Source organism: Kogia breviceps, chromosome 10 (assembly GCF_026419965.1).
Source record: "Kogia breviceps isolate mKogBre1 chromosome 10, mKogBre1 haplotype 1, whole genome shotgun sequence".
Taxonomy (NCBI): Eukaryota; Metazoa; Chordata; class Mammalia; order Artiodactyla; family Physeteridae; genus Kogia; species Kogia breviceps.
The window spans coordinates 8,383,542-8,405,667 of record NC_081319.1 but is presented as its reverse complement, the minus strand read 5'-3'; the positions used below and the strand labels follow the sequence as shown (position 1 = coordinate 8,405,667).

General features: G+C 52.2%; 1 protein-coding gene across 2 annotated transcripts in view; it reads right to left on the bottom strand.

Annotated features, from left to right (window-relative positions):
* Positions 1 to 15,048: 15,048 nt before the first annotated feature.
* The window catches only part of SSUH2 (ssu-2 homolog), a 32,605-nt gene continuing 25,527 nt past the window's right edge, over positions 15,049 to 22,126 (bottom strand). The window contains exons 12-13 of one of the 2 annotated variants that reach the window (XM_067043570.1): positions 21,389 to 21,496; positions 15,049 to 16,871 (exon numbers count right to left, since the gene is read on the bottom strand). In XM_067043570.1, coding sequence (XP_066899671.1) covers positions 16,725 to 16,871; positions 21,389 to 21,496 — 255 coding nt within the window. In that variant the 3' untranslated portion in view covers positions 15,049 to 16,724. The remainder of the gene's footprint in view (positions 16,872 to 21,388; positions 21,497 to 22,126) is intronic. The other variant, XM_067043571.1, reaches the window with a different exon arrangement.

The window sequence follows — 22,126 nt, the reverse complement described above, 5'->3', positions numbered from 1 at the left end:
CAGCCTAGAAAGAGAATCTGTAGAGGAGGCAAATATCGTGCAAAGGTCAATTTTGATGCCCGTGAGGACGTTAGTGCTTATTAGTCTTTCTGGAAGGCGTGTGCGTACATTCCGATTGAGCAGGACAGGGACTGAGAAAAGCACACTCATTAAAGACACGGCCAAAGAGTTGTTCATCTCCACTTCTCTTTTCCAGGAGACCAAGGTGCTGGTTTCAGCCTCCTTCATAGGAAGGGAGTACCTCTGGGGAAGCTCCTAGAAGATGTGGTGGGTTTCCTGTCCCTTTAATCGCTCCGTGGTGGTCTCGGAGCAGGGCTATTGTACCCTGGGCTCCAGTGATGTCACCAGCAAGCCTGCTTTGGAGATTCCAGCAACCCCTCCACAGAGCCTGGCCCATCCAAACCCAGTTGCTCAGATGCCTTCTCTAAATAGAAGGCTTGTGTGATGATGCCTCCCTTCTGCCTGCTAGAGGAAGCCAGGCTGGCAGGCCACGCTGATTAATCCTGAGCTTATTTTTACCTGCATCCACCTGTCAATGTCAATTTCCACAGGTCCTGAACCATGCAGCCATGTGGTGTGGTGATAGGACAGCCTGACTTCAGCACAGGACCGTCCCTGGTGCAGGGTGAATTCCACTGGCGGTTCAGGGATGGCTCTGGGTGGCCCACAGACCCAGCATGAAATGACACTGGCTCACACAGCAGGAGATTTACCATTCTCATCCTCAGTTCTCTCCAAATCATGCTGGTTACTGAAGGGAGAAGTCTCACTTTGCTGCCAGGAAGTCTTTAACATCTTTCTAACAATAGTTAATTTCCCTTTTAACAAACAGAGAGCAGGGCTTCCCTGGTGGCGCAGTGGTTGAGAATCTGCCTGCCGATGCAGGGGACACGGGTTCGTGCCCCGGTCCGGGAAGATCCCACATGCCGCGGAGCGCGTCCGGAGCCTGTGCTCCGCAACGGGAGAGGCCACAACAGTGAGAGGCCCGCATACCACCAAAAAAAAAAAAAAAAAAAAAGATTTACCAGTGACAGAGAGCAAACCTCAGGTCTGGGGTCCTTGCAGACAACAAGATCTAGCTAAGATGGAATGACTTTGAATTTTATCATGTCTCATTCTGCAGCCGCTTTCCGTGTATGGAAATGATGCTGGCTTCCCATGCACAACCGGAAGAGAAGGCAAAGAAATGTTCAGCAAATGTAATTCAGGTGTTCTTCAAAGTGTGAAGACACGGATGGAATGAACGTGGAGCTGATGAGGTTTGCACGGGCCCCTCCAGCAGCTGCCCCACCTCCACCCGACACAAGGGACGGTGCGCAGAGATCAGAGAGGACAGGGAAGGCATCTTAGCTGACTGGAGTTAAGATATCCCAGAGCCAACTTTTCAAATTCTACAAAAGCATAGAACCATCTGAATATACTCTATTTGGGTTTTATTTTCTCGGTCACCAGGCCTAGAACTCCAGGAGTCATCCCTGACTTTTCCTTCCAACCCCACCTGCCAAGCCCATTCCTGCTATCACCATCAGTACCACCCTTATCGTTACCTTCACTAGCATCACGGATGGCATTTACTGAATGCTTCCTAAGAGCCAGGCACTTACCTCAGTAAACCCTCCCAACACTCCACAAGCAGAGAGACTCACATCCAGCCTATCTTAGAGATAATGAAACAGACTTGGAAAGGTTAAGTGACTTGCCCATGTTTACCCACCAAGTAAGTGGTGGAGTCAGGGTTTGAACCCGGGCTTGCCATCAGAGACCAAGCTCTGAACCATTACAAATTCCTGCCTTGAAGGCTATCAATCATGGACCTAGCTTAGGCCTTTAGCATTTCTTTTCTGGTCATCAAAACTATCTAACCAATCTACCTGCCTCCTATCTCCCACCCCTAACCCCATAGGAACCAAGCCATCCACTGTTCAGCACCAGCCTGACCTATATAACACTCAAATCTGCCCCAGAGGCTCCCCTGCCTAAAATCTTCCAAAGCTGTTTCACCACTAGATGGTATAAACCCCTCGCACCTCTTGGGGCTCCTTGATAGAAAGCAATACAAAGATTCTGGGTAATTTAAGAAAGGAAGAAAGTCAAGGGCAGGGGATGTATTACAAAGACACGAGGTAGCTCACTTAAGTTAAGCATGGGGCCAAAAATAAAATAAGCACTCATCTCAAGTTTGTTGGATGGATAAATGAGTGAGAGAATAAGAGACGGAAGAGGGCAGGCTGCTTGGTGAACACCATTTGGTTTTAATCCGATTTGGAAATGCTTCAAAAGCCCCTAGTGGATGAGGCTCTGAAGCACACATAACCCCCTCCCCACTACTCCCATCTGTTTCTGAGTTGTAAGGACTCCCAGAAAACATTCACAGGTAAAATAAGTAAAGCGCCAGCCTGGAACCTGGAGATTTACACGTTAGTCCTGGCTCCATCACTCACTGGGTGGGCATCCTTGGGCTAGACACGTCCCTTCTCTCAGTCTCAGTTTCCACGTCTGTAAGATGGCCACATCCAGCAACTGCAAGTTGCCGGCGCTCACAGGGAAAAGTAATGGAGTGTAATTGCATAAACCCTGGAGAAATCCAAACACAAGCTCTGAGAATCAACTTTCTCACTCGTATTTTTGAGTTACTATTAAAATGAACTCCACCCAGCCAAGAGAAATGGTGGGGCCACGGCGGGCACTCACAGGAAGAGGGCTTTGTTCAGCGGAAAGGTAGCCCTGGGTTTCGATAGCTGCTACTAAGAATCCACTGAGTGCATTTACAGCACCAGGGCAGCAGGAGGAAGTTGAAAATTAAAGGTGAAAGAGCTGGGATCTAGCTACTATCCAGCAAGCGGATTATACAATAGAACATATATTTTGTTTTCTTTTTCTTTTTTTCAGGACATACATTTTGGACGTGTGTGTGCGCGCACGCGTGCATGCATGAGTGTATGTGCGCTCAATGGAAAAGGCCCCAGAAACCCTTCCGGCACTAACCCACACAGGTGAGGAAACTGAGACTCAGAAAGTCTCACATACCTGCTTTAGACGGGACCACTGATTTTGCACCGATGGTCTCTACAGCCCAGGTGTCCTGATTCCACGGCCAGCACGTGCCTGCTCTCTCATAAAACTCCCACCCGTGAATTCTTTCTACAACACATCCTGCTGCCCCCTCAGACTCCTGGCATGCCCGAGCCCATGGGAGGCAGGTGCAGACACGTTCTGCCACGTGAACACAACATACAGTGTTTTTTGTTCTAAGTGGATTGGCACCAACCCACTCTCAACCTGCCAAAAATCTCCTGTGTTCTTTGGGCTCAAGCCCAAGGTCATCATATCACTTTCCAGGGAGCCATGGAAAGCTCCAGAGAGAAGAAACATCTGGAAAGTAGAAAAGTAGAAAATGAATACGTATTACTCTTGGAAGCAGAGCAGCTCTCATCCACCGCACCTTACAACAGGCTTTTATTTGGCTCCCTTTCAAGACCTATGGAGGCGGGACCTGGGGGAGGCGGGGCTGGAGCCTGGGGGCGGGGCCAGGCCCTGAGGAGAGGTCTTACCAAATTCCCCATAGGCAAAGCTACCTTGAGACTTGCACCCTCCTGGGTTGACAGGCAGGGGAAATGGGGCTAGTATAGCTCCTCTGCAAGGCAAGACATCAGCATACAACAGGAGACTTCAAAAACTACATACAATGCTGCACACAAACTTTGTACTCACATTTTTGTGCTTAGCTCAGATTTTTACCTTCATTCAGAATTTAAAAGGGGAATTACGGCATCAAAGGCCATGCGCATATATATGTGTATTGAACAATATATACTACGTATTCAATATATATTATATATTCAATATATACTTTATATTCAACATATATTATATATTATATATGTGCATATATAGATATCATATACATATATCTACAATAACAGAAAAATAAAAATTAGAAAAGAAAAAGAAAAAAATTAGATGCCTCCTGTCACAGGCAAAGTTATATAAACAAATTTTGTCAATTTATATGATATTTAAAATTTTTGAAAGCTTAAAAAAATCATGTTTATCCATAACGTTTGCTCATAACGCCAGGAGAAAGAAGAAGAATGCAAAGTTATAAGAACAGAACAACTGCTTTGTGGAAGAAAAAAGCCTCTAAGGAAATACACTAAAATAGTAACTGCGGTATGCCTAGGTGGTAAGATCCTGGATGATTTCTATTTTATGCTGTGGTTTTCAAATGGCCTGTAATGAATCTGAATTGCTTTTATAATCAGAAAAAGGGAGGAGCATATTTCAGTCTCAGCACCGCGGAGCCCTCTGAGCTGACCGGCCCTACAAGCCCGGTAAAAGCTCTGGCTCTGCCCCTCCCTTACCTGGGGGCTCCATTCTGGGTGGGGTTTTTTTCTTTTGTTTTGTTTTGTTTTTTTGGCCATAGCTTGTGGGATCTTAGTTTCCTGACCAGGGATCAAACCCGGGCTCTCACCGCTGGACCTCCAGGGAGCTCCCAGCGGGGCCCCGTTCTGAATTTACGTCTGACACCTCCTCGGGTGTCTGATCTTGGGCCAGGCCCCGTTCTCACTCCACCTCCTTCTATGCTGTCTTCTACTTGACTTGTAATCTTGAACCACTTAGAGCCTCAGTTTCCACATCAATGAAATGACCACACCCAGCAAATCTCAATTCCCCACCCTCTGTCTCTTAAGATCCCGGCTGTTTCCCAGCCTTTGTCAAAGGAGCACCACTCCATAATGGCCCAAGGGGTCCCAGCCTGGGTGACCTCCCGGAGCCACTCTGATGTTCTGTGACTCACATTTCCAAGCGACCATGGCCCCAAGGGGCGGCCAGGATGCCGGGAGATCCCTGGAGAGCTCAGCCCTTCCTTCATCTGAGTGAACTCCTGCTTCAGCCTCTTGCCTGGGATGCAGAAGCCATCCCTTTGCAAACCTCCAAGAGAAACGCACTCACCCCATGTGGGTTGGCCAGAGTCCCGACAGGAAACAGCCAGCATGCTCCAATTAGGATCATTTCGGGAATGTTTAATAGAGGGAAATTTTACAAAGGTGTGGGCAGGGTGCAGAGACACCCCCAGGGACCATGTGCTTCTCTGTCATTAGCAACAGCCCACCCAAGGGGATGAGGAAAACAAATACCCCCTTCATCGCTCTCCTCCTTCCCCCTGATGCCCTGGCCAGACGTAAATGGGGGCGTCCCACTGGCCGAACCCAAACCTCCCTGTTGGCCAAACCCAAAGGAAGCCAGAGGGCAAGGAGCCCATGCAGGCTGGCCTCCCGGGGCGGCAAAGAGAAGAGATGCTGCCCACCAGGCATTAGGAGATTTCTTACTAATTTCTAACGGCAGCGTGTGTGCTCACAGGGAAGGCCCACGTCAGCCAGCACCCTGAACTTCCCTTGGAAAGCTCCCCACCTGGCAGCCTATGTTCCTTAGGGCCCCTCTCACCTCAGCAATGCTACTTCTCTCCCTCTCTCCTGCCCTTCCCCCACCTGGAGGTCAGCTTTTTAAACCAGTCACTCCCTCCCCAACTGCAAACCTCTCCCTCCGTCACCCTGCAGAGCAGTTTAGAGAGCGTCCTGCCCTCTGGTCCAAGGGGGGCACCGCGCCTGTCTTCCCGACCATACAGCACTCTCCCCAGGAGGCAAACTGGCAGACTGTCCTCTCGTCTCATTTCACGTTTCTGTCATTGGCGCTGCACAACTCAAACTCCTTATTCGCTGCAAAGCCTTATCTGGGGAGTGTTGCGAAAAATAATTCTCCCTAATTGATCTGGACAAATGCGTGTCTGTCAATACAGATCCCATCCCGGCACGGATCATTTGCTGCGTCTCGTCTCCAGCTATGCACCCCGGGGCAACGCTAAGCAGGCTCAGCGGATCTGTCTTTGAGGAAGTCTTCTCCGAGACAAGCTGGAGGAAGGAGAAAAATAAGCAGGTGCTGGGCTTCCCTGGTGGCGCAGTGGTTGAGAATCCGCCTGCCGATGCAGGAGACATGGGTTCGTGCCCCGGTCGGGGAAGATCCCACGTGCCCCGGAGCAACTAAGCCCGTGAGCCATGGCCGCTAGGCCTGCGCGTCCGGAGCCTGTGCTCCGCAACGGGAGAGGCCGCAACAGTGAGAGGCCCGCATACCGCAAAAAAATAAATAAATAAAATAAAATAAATAAGCAGGTGCTTGGAGCTGGAAGGAGTTTCATGTTGGTATCATCAGATCTGGCCTGTCCCCTGCAAGAACCTAGATTCCCTGGCACCCACCAAGAGACACAGCCCCGGAGCCACCGGCCCAGTGCCGCGCCACACAGCCTCTGCAGCCCAGCTTGACCTCATTCTGTCTCTAAGTGACATCTGTGTGCACCCTCCTCTTTCATCTCTGGGTATCGTGCCTTGATGTACAGGCCACTAGTGGGGCGTGACGGGCACAGGTCGGACCGCAGCCACGCGGCGGACAGATGAATGACATCAAGCTGGGGGCTCCGGGACGAAAGCACGGGAGCCGGACCCAGGGACGGTCGGGGGTCAGACACCAGGAAGCGAGGCTGGGGGTGTCCAAAGGGGTCTGCGCCCTGAGAAGTGAGGCGGGTCCGGGCGCTAGGTCATGGCTGGCTCACCAGGAGTCATCAGTTACAGGAGGGGACAGAGCCAGCAGCAGAGACAGTGACCTCACGGGCAATCGGAGCGGCCAGGGTGCCCAGGGAGGCAAAGACGGGGAAGGAAGCACCAAGCTCCACGGAGGGAGGAGCTGCTTGGAACGCGCAGCCTTTTTGTTTTTGCAGCCACGCTGCGCGGCCTGTGGGATCTTAGTTCCCCGACCAGGGATCGAACCCACGCCCCCTGCAGTGGAAGCCTGGAGTCTTAACCTCCGGAGCCCCAGGTAAGTCCCAAGCCTCCTCTGGTCCTAGAGGAGCGCCCTTCAATGCCACACAAGGGAACTAGAAACCAGAAGACCTGGCCCCAGTCCAACCTGCCACATCGCTGCAGGCAGGAAGCTCAACCTCTGTGAACCTGTTTGCTCACCTTTGAAATGGGTCTTAAAGTAAACGGGCTTCAGAGGACTAAAAAGTGAATCAGACTGAGAAGGCAGACAGGAAAACGTTTTGTAAATAGGCACCTGGTAGCTGATATGGTTTAAAACATTCTTTCCGGCCTAACAGGAGGGCCCCTTGAAGGAGGCTTCACTGCTTTATCCCAAAGTAGGAATGCGTGGCGGTTGGGAAAGAGGGACAAAGGATTCTGAGCCTGAATTTGGTGAATTTTAGACGGGACTGTGACCCTTACTCTTTAGGAAACCTGGAACAAGACATTTTGGGTTTCTCTGCAGCTGTTTCAACACTTTGCAAGTGAGAAAAAGAATTCCAGCTTTCCCTCAGATCTAGAGTGAGGACCAAATGAAGACAAAAGAATTCAGCAAGATACAGTAACAGAAAAATAAGAGTACCTCCCCTTTAATAAGCACTTGCTGTGGGCCAAGCACCGTCTCACCTACGGCCCACGGCACCGCTGCTAGATGTGACAGCAGTAATAACAGCAATCGCTGGCGCTGGACTGAGGACAGTACTCACTGCTGAGCCCTCACCATGCACTAGGCCCTGTCCTGAGGGCTTTCCAGGCATTTCCTACCTCTAGTTCCCCCAGTGGCTCTAGGAGGAGTAGGTACTAATTAACACCCCATCCCGTAGCTGGACAGGCTGAGTTCACAGGGATTGATAAGCCAAGGTCACAGGGCCAAGAACAGCACAGCTGAGATTCACTCAAATGCAGGGCTGGTTCTCCAATGTATCCTATGCACACTGTGAGCGTGTGTGCTACAGCTGACATGTACTGTCTGACACCTAAGTAGTACTAGTCCTGAGAATGACGGACAGGAGAAGGATCACACGGAGCTCTGTCAGTCACCTCGCCCAGGACAGTGACACCAACAGGAAGCCACAGACAGGACCCTTATGTGCGTTCCAAAATGAAGCTGTTCCTGGGTAGCTGAAGAGGTGACCTGGAACCAACCCACCTGTAGAAATCTGGGGCCCAAACCTCTACCCAAGAAGAACAACTCACTTCCACTCAGCAGCTGCCCCCAGTCGCCCCCGGGCTGCTCTGCCCACCCAGCCTAGGGCGGGCCCTAGACGGGGAGGCTGCTGTCGCATCGCCTGCTTTGCACAGGTATCCCCAGGAGTGCCGGGGGCTCGCCCCTTCTCACACCCACATAGAAGCATGCCATCTGCACCGGCACACTGCACACGCAGCACCCAGGATCAAAAGATAGCCCGGCTCTATGCTTCCTTGCTCTGGGATTTTGGGAGAGTGACGTCAACTCTCTGCGCCTCCATCCGCTCACCTGTAAGGTGGAGATAAAGAAAGTCCCTCCTTGTAGAGAAAAGGGAACCGTCCTACACTGTTGGTAGGAATGTACGTTGGTGCAGCCACGATGGAGAATAGTATGGAAGTTCCTTTAAAAAACTAAAAATACAGCTACCATATGACCCAGCAATCCCACTCCTGGGCGTATATCCAGAAAAGACAAAAACTCGAATTCGAAAATATACACGCACCCTAATGTTCACAGCAGCACTGTTTACAATTAAACAACACATGGAAGCAACCTAAATGTCCATGAACAGATGAATGGATAAAGAAGACATGGTACATATATACAATGGAATATTACTCAGCCATAAAAAAGAATGAAATAATGCCATTTGCAGCAACATGCATGGACCTAGAGATGATCATACTAAGTGAAGGAAATTAGACAGAGAAAGACAAATATCGTATAATGTCTATTATGTGTGGAATCTTTAAAAATGATACAAATGAACTTATTTACAAAACAGAAATAGGGCTTCCCTGGTGGCGCAGTGGTTGAGAATCCGCCTGCCAATGCAGGGGACACGGGTTCGTGCCCCGGTCCGGGAAGATCCCACATGCTGCGGAGCGGCTGGGCCCGTGAGCCGTGGCCGCTGAGCCTGGGCGTCCGGAGCCTGTGCTCCACAATGGGAGAGGCCGCAATGGTGAGAGGCCCACGTACCATAAAAAAAAAAAAAAAAAAAACAAAAACAGAAATAGACTCAGACATGGAAAACAAACTTATGGTTACCAAAAGGGAAAGGGGGGTACGGATAAACTAGGAGTTTGGGGTTAACAGATAATACACACTACTGTATATAAAATAAACAACAAGGACCTGTTGTATAGCACAGGGAACTCTACTCAACATCTTGTAATATCCTACAATAGAGCAGAATCTGAAAAAGAATAGATATATGTATATATGTATAACTGAATCACTTTGGAATACACCTGAAACTAACACAACCATACTTCAACAATAAGTAATCAACTTATTTCTGAAGTAAGTTAACTATACTTCAACAACAATAATAATAATAATAATAATAATAATAATAATAATAATAAAGTTAGAGTTAAGCCTTTGAACAAGGGGACTGGTTTTGCCAAACAAACAGTACAGTTTAGGAATACCTTAAATAATAAATAGAGGGCTTCCCTGGTGGCGCAGTGGTTGAGAGTCCGCCTGCCGATGCAGGGGACACGGGTTTGTGCCCCGGTCCGGGAAGATCCCACGTGCCACTGAGCGGCTGGGCCCGTGAGCCATGGCCGCTGAGCCTGCGCGTCTAGAGCCTGTGCTCCGCAACAGGAGAGGCCGCAGCAGTGACAGGCCCGCGTACCACAAAGAAAAAAAAAAAAAATCAATAGAAAGTGTTGGAGGATTACATTAATAATGATAAAGAAAAAAAAAGTCCCTCCTTCCTAAAACTGTTGAGAAGATTTAGGGTCCAACACTGATAAAATGGTTACAGCAGCACATGACAAGCTTAGTAAAGTCTTATATTTGCCACAATTATTCCCGGTTGCAATCAGTAAAAAAGCAAAACGGGAATTGGGAGGGGTCACAGCACCTCCCAAGGCTCGATGAGACGAATCTCACAGAGCAGAGCTTTGTAATATGACTGAGGTGGGAAGAGACAACAGTCCTGTCAGTATAACAAGGTTCAGACACTGGGCTGGGTCTCCGGCATGGAACTGCGAAGACTGGCCACAAGCCCCTAAGGCGAGATGCTTGGATTTCTACCAGGTACCTGGGGGCAGCCGGCAAAGAAAAAAAAAAAAACGAGCAAGAAGAATGGGACTTCCCTGGCGGTCCAGTGGTTAAGACCGCACCTTCCAGCGCAGGCAGCGCCGGTTCAATCCCTGATCAGGGAGCTAAGATCTCACATGCCTCGTGGCCAAAAACCCAAAACATAAAACAGAAGCAGTATTGCAACAAATTCCATAAAGACTTTAAAAAATGGTCCCCATCAAAACAAACAAACAAACAAGAAGCAAGAAGTAGCGCATCGGTCCTTCTGATCTCTTGCAGGAACCCGCAGCACCACACGGAGGCCAAGGATCAGACAGAAGGGCTACCCGGCACCCGGGGTCGGGGGGGGGGGGTGGGGTTGGAGGTGGGGAGGGCAGCTAGTCACCGAGCTACCTTCCTTCACAAGGTGAGAGGCCCACCGTCTAGCTCAGGAAGGCGTCAGCGGCAGGCCTGGGGACAAGGAGTGACAGTACTGAGTCTCCCATCACGCTTATTGCTAAGTCATGGTCACGTCTCCCTCCCCCACCAAACCAGACAGAGCATGGGCTCTGGAGCCAGACGGCCCATGTCCAAATGTCCACATCCCTGCTTCTCCCCTCGATGTGGGACTGTGACTTAACTCCTCTGGGCCTCAGTCCTTCCTCTCTCACGTGGAGGTCCGGTTCGTACTTCCCTTGCAGTACTGACATCAGACGACACATGTCAGGAGGTCAGAGCAGCATCTGACACGTGGGCGGTACTCCCGAAATGTTCCGCATCATTTTGAAGACCGAGGGTCCTCAAGGCAAGAGCAGGGCCTGATCCACCTCTGCTTCCCCTGTCCCTTAGATTCAAGAGCTAATGTGTTGACCTAAAGCCCTAACTTGCAGTCTGGCATCTCAAGTCTGCCTTCCTAAATGTCACTGTTGATCGCTGTGGTGTCTTTTTGGAAGGATACAGCAGTTTCAAGTGCAACCGATGAATAATGGAAGATATACTAAACACACCTCTGAAGAAACTTTCTGCAGCCACCCTGAGTTCCCTGAGGTGACCAGATAGCCCAAGGACCGCTGAGAGTGAGAGGCCCTCACGGGGTTCTGATTTTACCGGACAAGGCACTCCTCCGGCGTGCAGGAGAAACCCTCTGAGGTTCCACCGGTGGTACCTGGTGGAGAGAGTCGAAGGCAGCAGGAAGCCCTGGAAACCGTGGAGGTTGTCCTTCCCACTCCTAGCATGAAAAACACGTGTGCAGTGCTGTAGCCTGCAGAGCGCTTTCCCATTCCCTGTCTTATATGGGCCTTCAACCAACCCTGCAAGGGAGGGAGGACAGGGATTCTCCCCACTTCACAGGTGAAGAAACAGGTTTACAGAAGGTCAATCCACGGTGAGCTAAGAATTTCAGGCTCAAAGTTCTGATTCCAAAGCTGTTTTTTGACTCCAGATGTCAATTTTCTGTTCTAACCATTTGTAAGAATCACCTTGGGACACGGGGCAAAACTACAGAATCTCAGCCACTAAAACCCCAAATATCTAGGGCTGGGACTGGGAATCTGCATTTTCGACATACTTTGTAGGCGACGCTAAGGGCAGTCAGGTCCGGATACTCGGCCCGGCTTTCGGAAACCACTGCCCGCTATCACACAGCCTCAGACTCTGTGCTTAGACACCTTCTAAGTTTGTGTGGGCTGCTAGAACGGAATATCATAGACAGGGTGGCTTATAAACAAAAGAAATGCGTATCTCACAGGTCTAAAGGCTGGAAGTCCAAGACCAAAGGGCCAGCGAATGGGTTTGTGGTGAGGGTCTACTTCTTGGTTCAGAAACAGCCATCTTCTAGCTTTAACCTCACGTGACAAGGGAGCTCCCTGGGGTCCCTTTTATAAGGGCACTGATCCCATAAATGACAGCTCTGCCCTCATGACCTAATAAGCATCTCCCCAAGGCCCCACCTCCAAATACCATCACATTAGGGGGTTAGGATTTCAACACATGAATTTGGGGGGACATTCAGTTTACAGTAACCCCTTCTGCTCTCCCCCCAATGCCAACGGTCTACTCTCTTCCTCCCAACATGTGCTGCTCCCCGTATCCCCTCATACTACTAACAGCTCAAATCTCTTGGGGACTCGCGTGCCATGCAGACCCTGCACGCTATTCATTTAGCCTCTCCACAGCCCTAATGGTCATACTCCCACCTTACAGATGGAGGCCTCCGGCAAGCGGGAGTGAGCTGCAAGCTGTGAACCCCGGGCCGTGACCACAGAGACCACACTGTCACGTCCCATCCTGTGTCCCAGCGCCCTTAAAGGTCTGCCAGATTTTCTGATCATAGGACAAAAACAGATCGTCACTAAAAGGACAGTGACTTATCCTGGCCTAGAAGATGAGCTCCCCATGTCCAGGTCACATCCTTCTTTTAGCAGGAAATCCCAATGCCATCAGCTGCTGGGGAGAAAGCAAAGACATGCCCCAGACTGGAAGACGTAAAGATAAGTAGCAACACACTCCAACAGCTTTTGGGGACCAGGCTAGAGGGAGGGGACCCCAAATCTGAACACACCAGGGCCATTCTGCTCCAAAGCACAGGAAAATTATCAACTGCTGAGAGTACCGCTAGACAGAACATTCTACGGTGCTTTCGTCTATGCATGTTTCACTCTGAGGAGGACACAATCAGAAAATAAGCTCAGGTCCAAGGTTTAATTCTTTGAAGGAAAAAAAAAAAAGAGAGAGAAATTTCTCAGGATTGGCCTGTGGTCTGCTAGAGATGCGGCCCACCTCCCGGAACAGGAGCTAGGGGCTCACCTGGCCGCGTTCCGTGGGCTCCCAGACGCCAGAGGTTGGAGGCGAGGAGGCGGCAGGTGCCCGGGAGGCTGCTGGGCCCCCCCGCACACACACACACCAACCATAGCAGCCCCACTTGATCTGTGAGCCGGGTTTATGTATCTGGGTCCCACAGATTTGCGGGAGAAAAGGTGAAATTTTAGAAGGAAAACTGGGATCAAATGCAACTCTCCAAAGTACAGAAAGAAAACTGAAGCCCCAGAGGGGCCTGAACGGCCTTGTCCAGGGCCACACAGCTGATAGAGGCCAGACTGGAATTAAAATCCGGTATTTTTTGTGTTAAATCAACGTGGGGCACCTCCGAGCAAAAACCCAGGCGCCGGCCGGCCGGTGGTCCAGCGGAGGCCGAGACAAGGCAAATCAGGGACCAGCGCACGCTCACGCGCCCCGAGACGCGAGCGCAGAGGAGGGGCCGCTGGATGCCGCCTGACCCGAGGGCGAGGTGAAAACGACGGAAATAGTGCACGTGAGCTGAGCTGAAGGGCGAAGAAGGGGAGCTGGCAGAGTAGGGGTCACTCGCGCTCCCCCTGGTGCACGAGGCCCTGCTCACGGGTCACCTGGAGAGGCGCTGTGACAAGCATTGAGGCCCTGCCCGTCGCCACAAAGGAGTTTCCTTCTGGGAAGAGATGGCCTTTCCACGTTCTGAGCGCCCACTGAGGCTGAGCTCTGCCAGCCTCATCTCTTTTCAACCCGCCCTGCAAAGCAACTGGTATCACCCCATCTCCCAGATGAGGTAACTGAGGCTCAGCAAGCTTTAAAGAACTGCCCGGTGTCACACAGCTGATTAACGGGCAGGGCCAGGATTTGAACCAGAGTGTATATGCTCTTTCCACAATCCCCGACTGTGAAACGTAAGCAAAAGGAGACTGGAATTCAAGCTGAAGGTGCCAGCCACTGAATCTGGAAGGATCTTTCCTGCTGAGAGACGTAACGCCACAGTCCTGACTGAGAAAACACAGTTCTCTCATCACGCTCCATACCAAGGGTTGCACAGGAACTAGAAATTGAAGTTGGCTGTGGTAGAACAAGCTGATAGGTGTTGAAGGCCAGGGTACAGGGAACCACAGAGAATGACAGGGACCAGGAGAGAAGGGAGGAAAACCAGGTGGGAGAGGAAGTCCCTCCTGCCTTCTAAGCAGTGACCCTCTCCGCCTGGCAAGCAAACACACACACACACACACGCACACGCAACCTGCAATACACACAAATACACACACATCATGCATGCACACACAACACACACACCATGCGTACACACATATGCACATGCTCATGTACAAACACAGGCACACGTATATACACACAGGCACATTCACACACATGCTTGTAACCAGCCGCCATCTTGCCTCTTAGGCGTCCTCATCTTGTAAAGCCACCTGACTCACATGGATTCTTTCCTTATCCTCTGCTTACAGACAGCCTCTCCTCCCATCCTGTAGGCTCAGGGCAGAGACAGCAGATCCGTGGGAAACCCTCACCAAGGCCTGAGTGGCTCCGGCCGCCAGGCAGAGGCCCAGCGTCTGTGGGTGACTGGTAAAGCACAGGGCTGGTGTTCTTCTTTGGCAGGGCCATAAAGAACAAGCCGGCCACTTGAGTCTCACAGCCTTCTACAGCAGAACTGAACCGGGACCAGAGCCGCCGTGTGCAGTGGCCAGTTTGGGGGTGACAGCTGCCCCCGCATCCTGTTCTCTACCCTCCAGGGACTTCAGCTGGGTCTGGGCCTACCAGCAACTGCCAACTCAGCCCTAGGATAACAGGCAGGAAGAGCAAATTAACTCAGATCCCGGCTGCAGCGAAGGTCGTGAAAACAGATAAAACTGCAGGGGAAAACACGCAACAGTTATCAAACAGCCGGAGGACCCAGTAACCGTCTGGGATTTTGCCAGAACCACCAGAACTAAGCAGCCCTACGGCTGGTGGCTCACTGAGGCTCTATTAGAACAGTGTCCCCATGACCCACTTTATTCCAGCTGGATCTTCTTGTTGGGTCCAGTTCACACGCCAACAGCGTGTACGGGCCACGCGGCCTCAACCCTAACAGACGCGAGGCTCCCTTCTTATCCTAAAATGACATTTAGACATAACCTACTTACATACCATTTTTAAAAAGCAACTTAATGCCCAAACTGAAATATAAAGGAGAAATGAGAAGAAAGCAGTGTTTTAATACATGTATTTCAACCTGTGAGGCTCAAGCACAGCGGCCCGAGGAACCCCAACGAAGGCATCAGAGTTCCACGTTTGTACTTGAGAGAAGGGAGAGGATCAGAAGCCGTTTCAAACAAGACACACCAGAAAATCGAAGAACAGAGGCGAACACCAAATAAAAATCCGCACTGCATTAAGTCATAACTGATGAGACCTCGTGGAAGTAATTTCTCCGTGAGTGTCAGCGGGGTATCTGCCAGCCATGTAACACGTGAAAACGCCACTCCACTGTGCTGACGGCCCCAAGCGCTGCTGGATGCCCCACCTTCCCGGGCTCTGTCCACCAATGACGGCAACAGCCGAAAACCGTCCCCGCCATGTGTACGATGCCCCAGGGGAATGGCCTCAGACCCACCCCCCTACCTGAGCCTCCCCCAACCAGGCCTCTTATGTCCACGTGCTTCTACCCTACGGGGGACGAGGGCGGCAGGCCGGCAGGAGCTTGAGGATCAAGAGGGCACGGACTGGCCCTCCTGGGGTGCAGCCCCTTCCGGTTGGGGGCAGACATTGTAAGATGACAGGGACATCTGGTTACTCACAACCAGGTACGCAGTGGCCCACGCAGCCCCCGAACCACCCCTCCAAAGCCAACTGGGCATTCAGTGTGCAGGGTGTCCCCTCCCCCCACCCAGCCTCACTGCACCAGGTGAGAGTTCCTGCCTGGGACTGGGTACACGGGACATCCAGGTCACCTCCTACTCAGTGGGCAGGTTCTAAGGTCAGCACGTGATGTAAGAACCTGCATATATCCAAAATCACTCTCTCATATCTACCCATGCACAGGCACCATGTTAGAGATTAGCAATATAGACCCTTGGTCTATCCAATACAACGGGTTTGTTCTCCAGTCTGGGAACAGATCTCTGTCTCTTTAATTGGGGCACACGCGTGGGGTGCTTACCCTGAGAGCCGCCATGCTGTGAGGAAGCCCACGCCACATGGGGAGGCCACGTGTAGGTGTTCCAGCCGAAAGCCTCCATCGACCACCAGGTATCTGGGTGAACCAGCCTTCAGAGGATTTCAGCGCCCCTGCCCTTGAACCTCCCCAGCCTTTGATACTTCCAGGTGAGGCACCAGACGTCATGGAACAGAGATAAGCCATCCCACCATGGCTATGTCTGAATTCCTGACCCACAGGGTGAGGAGTAAAATGGTGTACGTTTTTGCCCAAGTGCACTATTTGGTGTGCATGAGAGGCAGCTAATTTCTGTCTATCTTTCAACACTTCAGAATCACTCGGCTCCACAAAAGGCCCAGACTAGCAGAGACACACCAGAACTGAGAGTGACCCAGGGACAAGTAAAATCAACCCCACACTCAATCGGGGCTTTAGTTCACAGGCCAGAGGCAAAGCCCCCACTGCTTAAGTTATTTCTCCTAAAGCAATGTGTGGCGATGGATTCTTGTAGGTTAGACACATGACGGGTTCCGCCAGACAGGCTCCAGGAGGACTTGTAGCTTGACAGAGGAGCTGAATTCCCTGGAAGGACACACCAGGGTTTGCATGCAATTGTCCAGAGGAGCCAACAGTGAGTCAACTCAGAGGCCTCGGCCAGCCTCCTGGGCAAATGTGAGTGGCGGGCTCTGGGGGTAGATGTGCGACGTCAGATGATGGTGCAGCCACAGCAGTACCTCTCGGGGTAATCCACCGCGTGCACTTTGTGGTCGGTGCCGTAGATGTAGTAGACGTAAGTCTTTCCTCGGTACCAGTAACGAACTTCCGTGAGGGGGATCAGCTCAATGGTCTGGCGCTGAGGAAACAATTGGCCAGGAAAACAATCAAGGTTCTGTTTAAGTCACTCGCCTGCTCAAGAACCTTCAGTAGCTCCCTACTACCTGTGGAATGAAGTTCATGCTCTGGAGTTGGCGTTTTGGCTCCAACCTGCCTCCTAGATGTATCTCTTACTACGCTCCTTCACATACCCTAAGCTCTGGCCCCAACCGACTTCTCATGTTTAACCATCACTTCATTCTAAGTTCCATGAAGTAGGAGGTGGGGGGCGGGGGGGGCGGGCAGAGGCAACCCCCAGGGGAGTTTCAGGATGTATGGAAATCCACCAGCCGAACAGGACATCTTCCAGAAGCGGTCATTTTTAGACGGGGGGGTGGACAGAGCAGAGTGGAGAAAAGTGGAGGATAAAGTCATTTTAAACATTTTTCCATTAAAACAACCATGGAGATATTAGAGAACGTATTATGCATTCTGAATTAAATTTTAAGATAAAATGTTGACACCAAAGAAATTCCAAAGTTTGGTGGGCTGCTTCAGGCTATTTTCTCAGACCCTTCCCTCCCTGCACCAGGGTTTTTCCATCGACCCTCCTTTGAGAAAAGTCTTTCTCAAGTTTTCCCCTCCTTTTACACATGGGGAAACTGAGGCACATGGCATTTCAAGCTTGCAAGATCATCCAGGTCAAGCCCCACCTCCTGGCTGGACCTATTTCAGGCTCAAATCTCCTCCCTGGCATCCCTGTCTACTTGAGAGCCCGGGACACTCACTCCCCCGTGCAGAGGGGTCCTAAATCCCTCGTTCTCTGGCCCCTTCTCTGAGCACTGACTCAACAGTCTTCCAAAATCACGGGGCAGTGAACCCTGCCGCCTCGGAGCTGACAATGACTCCTGCTGAGACACCCCAGTCATTGGCTTTGGCGCTGATTTGTTACGGAAAACTACGGGTGTAACCCACAGAGCAAAGTGACTCCTCAGCCCCAGCAAAGCTTTCTCGGGACGTACCGTGGGCCAGGCTCAGTGCCCAAACCCTAAGTTCTTGGGCACGGGCTGCTCCCCTGGTCCCAGACTCTCCCAGACTCGGATGTGGGGACCCCAACCCCGGAGGGAGGTGGTGTGGTTGGCCCAGGGGCAGACCCTTCTACTTGCAGGAAGATCCCCTCCTTGGGAAAAGAGCCCAAGTCCTCTCATGGGAGGTGACGGTCCAGAGGTCTCCAGGGAAAGTGGGGAACAGGCCGGGAGAGGATGTGGAGCCGCGGACTCCCTACGCTGGGAGGTGCGGGTTGGAGGGGCGGCAGAGTTAGTGACACTGTAGCAGGAGGGGGGGACTCAGGGTCAGGGCGTGCACTTGCCATGAAGCCCTCTGCGTGACCTCCCACTTGTCTCTCTGGGCCTCCGTTTCCTCATCTGTGAAATGGGTACGAAAACTTCCATGTCACGGAGTTGTTGAGAAAACCAAATGAGGTGGTGAGACTGAGTTTTCTCCGTGTGCCAGAAAGCGGCCTCCAAGGGGGATAACCGTGGAAGGAAAAGGTAGACTATCACTCTCGCCATGTGGGTACAGGAGACCCAAAATGGGAACCACGGGGCAAGAGGGGAGGGGAGCCAACCTCTGCTCAGAAAGCCTGGGCCGCAGGTCAGACCACTCTTGTTTCCAAACTCTTCTACTATCCAACAGGGAGCAAAACGACAGCAGCCCCACCCCACGTGCCTCCATTTGGGATTCTAAAGGTCTCCAGGTTGGAGACCACAGGCTGGCCAGGACATCAGCTGCCATCCAGCGGTCATCTCGTAATCAGACGGACATCTGCTGCTACACCTTGGTCGTGGCCCTGGGATGAGCGGATTCCAGGTCTGAGAGGGAGGGGCGGGGCCCCGCGTGTGACGGCTGTCCCCTCACAGGCTTCTACTCGCTAACCTCCCAACCCTGAACAAAATATCAGCATCAATCTTTGTCTGTAGATCCTGGGCCAAAGGACAACTTAGGACAAAGAGTCACAGGAGTGGCCTCTTCTCCCTTTACGCTCCCTTTTAAAGAAACATGCACATCTGCCCCTGGTGCACCCCTCCCTGCTCCAGGTCTGGTTCACATATGGCTTGTGTCGCCTGAGACAGGGCTGTGCCATCAGGGAAAGCCCAGGAGCCCAGGGTCTAGACGGAGGCCTGCTGCCAACACGCTGGGTGATCCTGGGCAGTCACTGCCCCTCTGCCAAATGAAGGGTCCAAAAGGGACTCAAAAACGTCCCAGGAGAAGCACCTGTGTCCGCAAGCTGCTGCAATCATGCCTCGTCCTCCTGCCAGTCCTACAGTACACAGCTGACTACTGGGGGGTCTTCACTGCAATGCCCACCAGACTGTACCAGGGCTGCAGGAGCAAGGCCCCTGAGACCGGGCTGGGGTCCTCCATGGATGGGGCTGAAGAACAAACTTCAGCTCCAGGCGAACAGCCGCTGAGGTATGGCTGACACTCAGAGAGCCACTATCCTCACCGCCCCCTTGCCTGACCCTCTTCCTGTTCCGGCTCCCCCACTCCTTTACCCGTTTCCCCTGGGAGCCCTTCCTTAACAAATGTCTTGGGCTTCCCTGGTGGCACAGTGGTTAGGAAGCCGCCTGCCAATGCAGGGGACACAGGTTTGAGCGGTGGTCCAGGAAGATCCCACATACCGTGGAGCAACTAAGCTCTGAGCCTGTGCTCTAGAGCTCATGAGCCACAACTACTGAAGCCCACATACCTAGAGCCCATGCTCCACAACGAGAAGCCACCGCAATGAGAAGCCCACACACCACAAAGACCCGACGCAACCAAAAATAAAATAAATTGATAAAAAAAACAAAACAAACAAACAAACAAAAAATGACTTGCACACAGATTCTTGTCTCAGAGCTGCTTCTGCGGAGCCCAACCTAAGGCAAGGTCCAACTGCGCCCATTTTACAGATGAGGACATCGAGGCCCATCAATGGAAGAGAAGGGCCAGGAACCATGACTATGTGCCAGAGCTGGGAAGCAGGACGTAACCTGGGAAGTGACTCGCCCCTGCAGTGTCTGCCAGGCGAAAAGGGCGCTGCCTCCTCCAGCTGACAGCCCTGCAAACCTACTCTGGCTTTCAGAGTCGCTTGTGTGCCTTGAGTGCGGCAGATAACAACATTTCCCTTGGAGTTGGGAAATCTGAGTTCTACTCCTGGGCTCTTTCACTGAGAAGCTGTGTGACCTTGCCTAAATTACTTCCACTGCCTGGGCTTCCTCTGATTTATCGGCAAAGTCATGGGTTTGGACTAGACCAGGGGTAGCCGAGGATGCCCACAGGCCAAAGTTGGCCCAGCAGCCCATACAGTGCTCTTAGCATTTTTTAAATTTTGCTTTCAATATTGAAAAACTGGAAGATTTCATGTAAAAATGTGGACTTCAGAAGGTCTGAAATCTCTGCCGCTGCGCTGCACAGAGCTGAGGGGAGGCGGGGCCCTTTGGATAAGGGGGCCTCCTACCCACAGCACCACCTCCCCCACCGGAGGCCTTTGAATTTGCAGTGCCCCCGTTTCATCCTCTCTGAGGTACATTCCAGCTCCAAGACGGTCATGATTCATTTTAAACTAAATGCATCCTTTTCTCTCCTGCAAACAGGGTAAACGTGCAGAAGGAGAACGGGAATACTCATTGCAAAGGGAACGGAAGGCACAGGGACATTTTGAGCACCGGGTTCCACGCATTTAAAGCAAATGATCTCATCCCTGCCAAGCCCTCTGAGGCGGTAGTAATATCTCTTTTTCACGGGTGAGAAACTGAACTTCAGGAAGGCGTTTGTAGCTGGCCCGGGACCTCTCTGGGACGTGGAAGAGCCAGGATCTGCGCCCAGTTTGCAAGACTCGGACCCCCGACAGAGCCCTCACGGAGCTCAGGCGCTGGGCTTTCCCTTGCCAACCCCCCCCCCATCTTCCATCCCCGTTTCTTTTACCCGCGTCCGCAGCCGCACACGCCCCGCCCCCCGCGGCTCCAGGGGACGCGACGAGCACCACCGCCACCTAGTGGCCAGCAGGATAACAGCCGCACAGCAGCGCGGGCCATCAGCCCTGCCCTTGGGGGCCTGGGATTTGGGAAGTGCCCCTGGGGTGCGGACGCTGGGTTCCAAACCTGCCTTGGACCCTAGGTCTCGAGCTTTCCCTCCCCTTCCCTGAATACCAGGGGGGTGAGAATCGAAACCACACTGAGCCACGTTCCTCCGTGAAACCCTGTAAGCTCCCTGTCGCTCGCAGGATAAATCAATCCAAACTTCTCCCCGTGGCCTTATGTCTGACCATCCCTGCTCTCTGACCTCCGGTCACTCTGGCCCCAAGTCAGTCCCTAGTACCTCTGTGCTCCTCCGACCGGGGTTCCACCCCTCCCCCCCCCCTTCTGCCCTGCCACTCTCAAGAAGGAACTTCCCCACAAAGGGAGGGGCCCGTTCCCTCCTTTATGTCCACGGGGACAGTGTCCTGGAGCCCCAGCAGACCCGGCACCTCACCTTCCACCAGCCCCGGTCCCCACCCCACCCCCCTCAGCTCACCTGCTGCAGGACGCGGGCTCGAGAGGCCAGCGCAGCGCTGTGCTCGGCGATACCCCGCTGGGAGGCCAGAGAGATCTCCCGCAGGGGAAAGTCCACGATGGGGTACACCTGAGGGGAGACGCAGACCACCTGACCCAGAGCCTCAGCACCTGGAGCCTTAGAGGGCTGATGGGAGCACGAGCCCAGAGAGGCACGGGCCCGGGCCAGGGGCGAGCGGGATGGGTGGGGCTTGTTAAACCCACGCAGACCATTGATCATCCACCTTATAGCGTCGGGAACTCCAGCCAATAAACGAGGGCTGTAGACAGACTACACGCCCACTCGGCGCGTCTTCGCTGCTGCCTAACTCGGGCTAGGATTGGGCGCAGGGCTTCCTAGAGGAGTGATGGCTGAAGTGAGCCTTTAAAAAGCCTAGTGATTGGGGCAAAGAAAGGAAGCTGAGGACTATTATGGAGCCATAAAGAAGGAATTCCTGCCATTTTCAACAACACGGATGGAAGAGGGCATTATGTTAAGTGAGGTAAGTCAGAGAAAGATACACACCCTATGATCTCACTTATATGTGGAATTAAAACAAACACAAACTCCTAGATACAGAGAAGAGATTGATGGTTTCCAGAGATGGGGATTGGAGGGGTGAGCAAAAGGGGTGAAAGGGGGTCAATGGGTACAAACTTCCAATTATGAGATAAATAAATCTTGGGGGTGTGAAGTACAGAATGGTAACTACAGTTGATA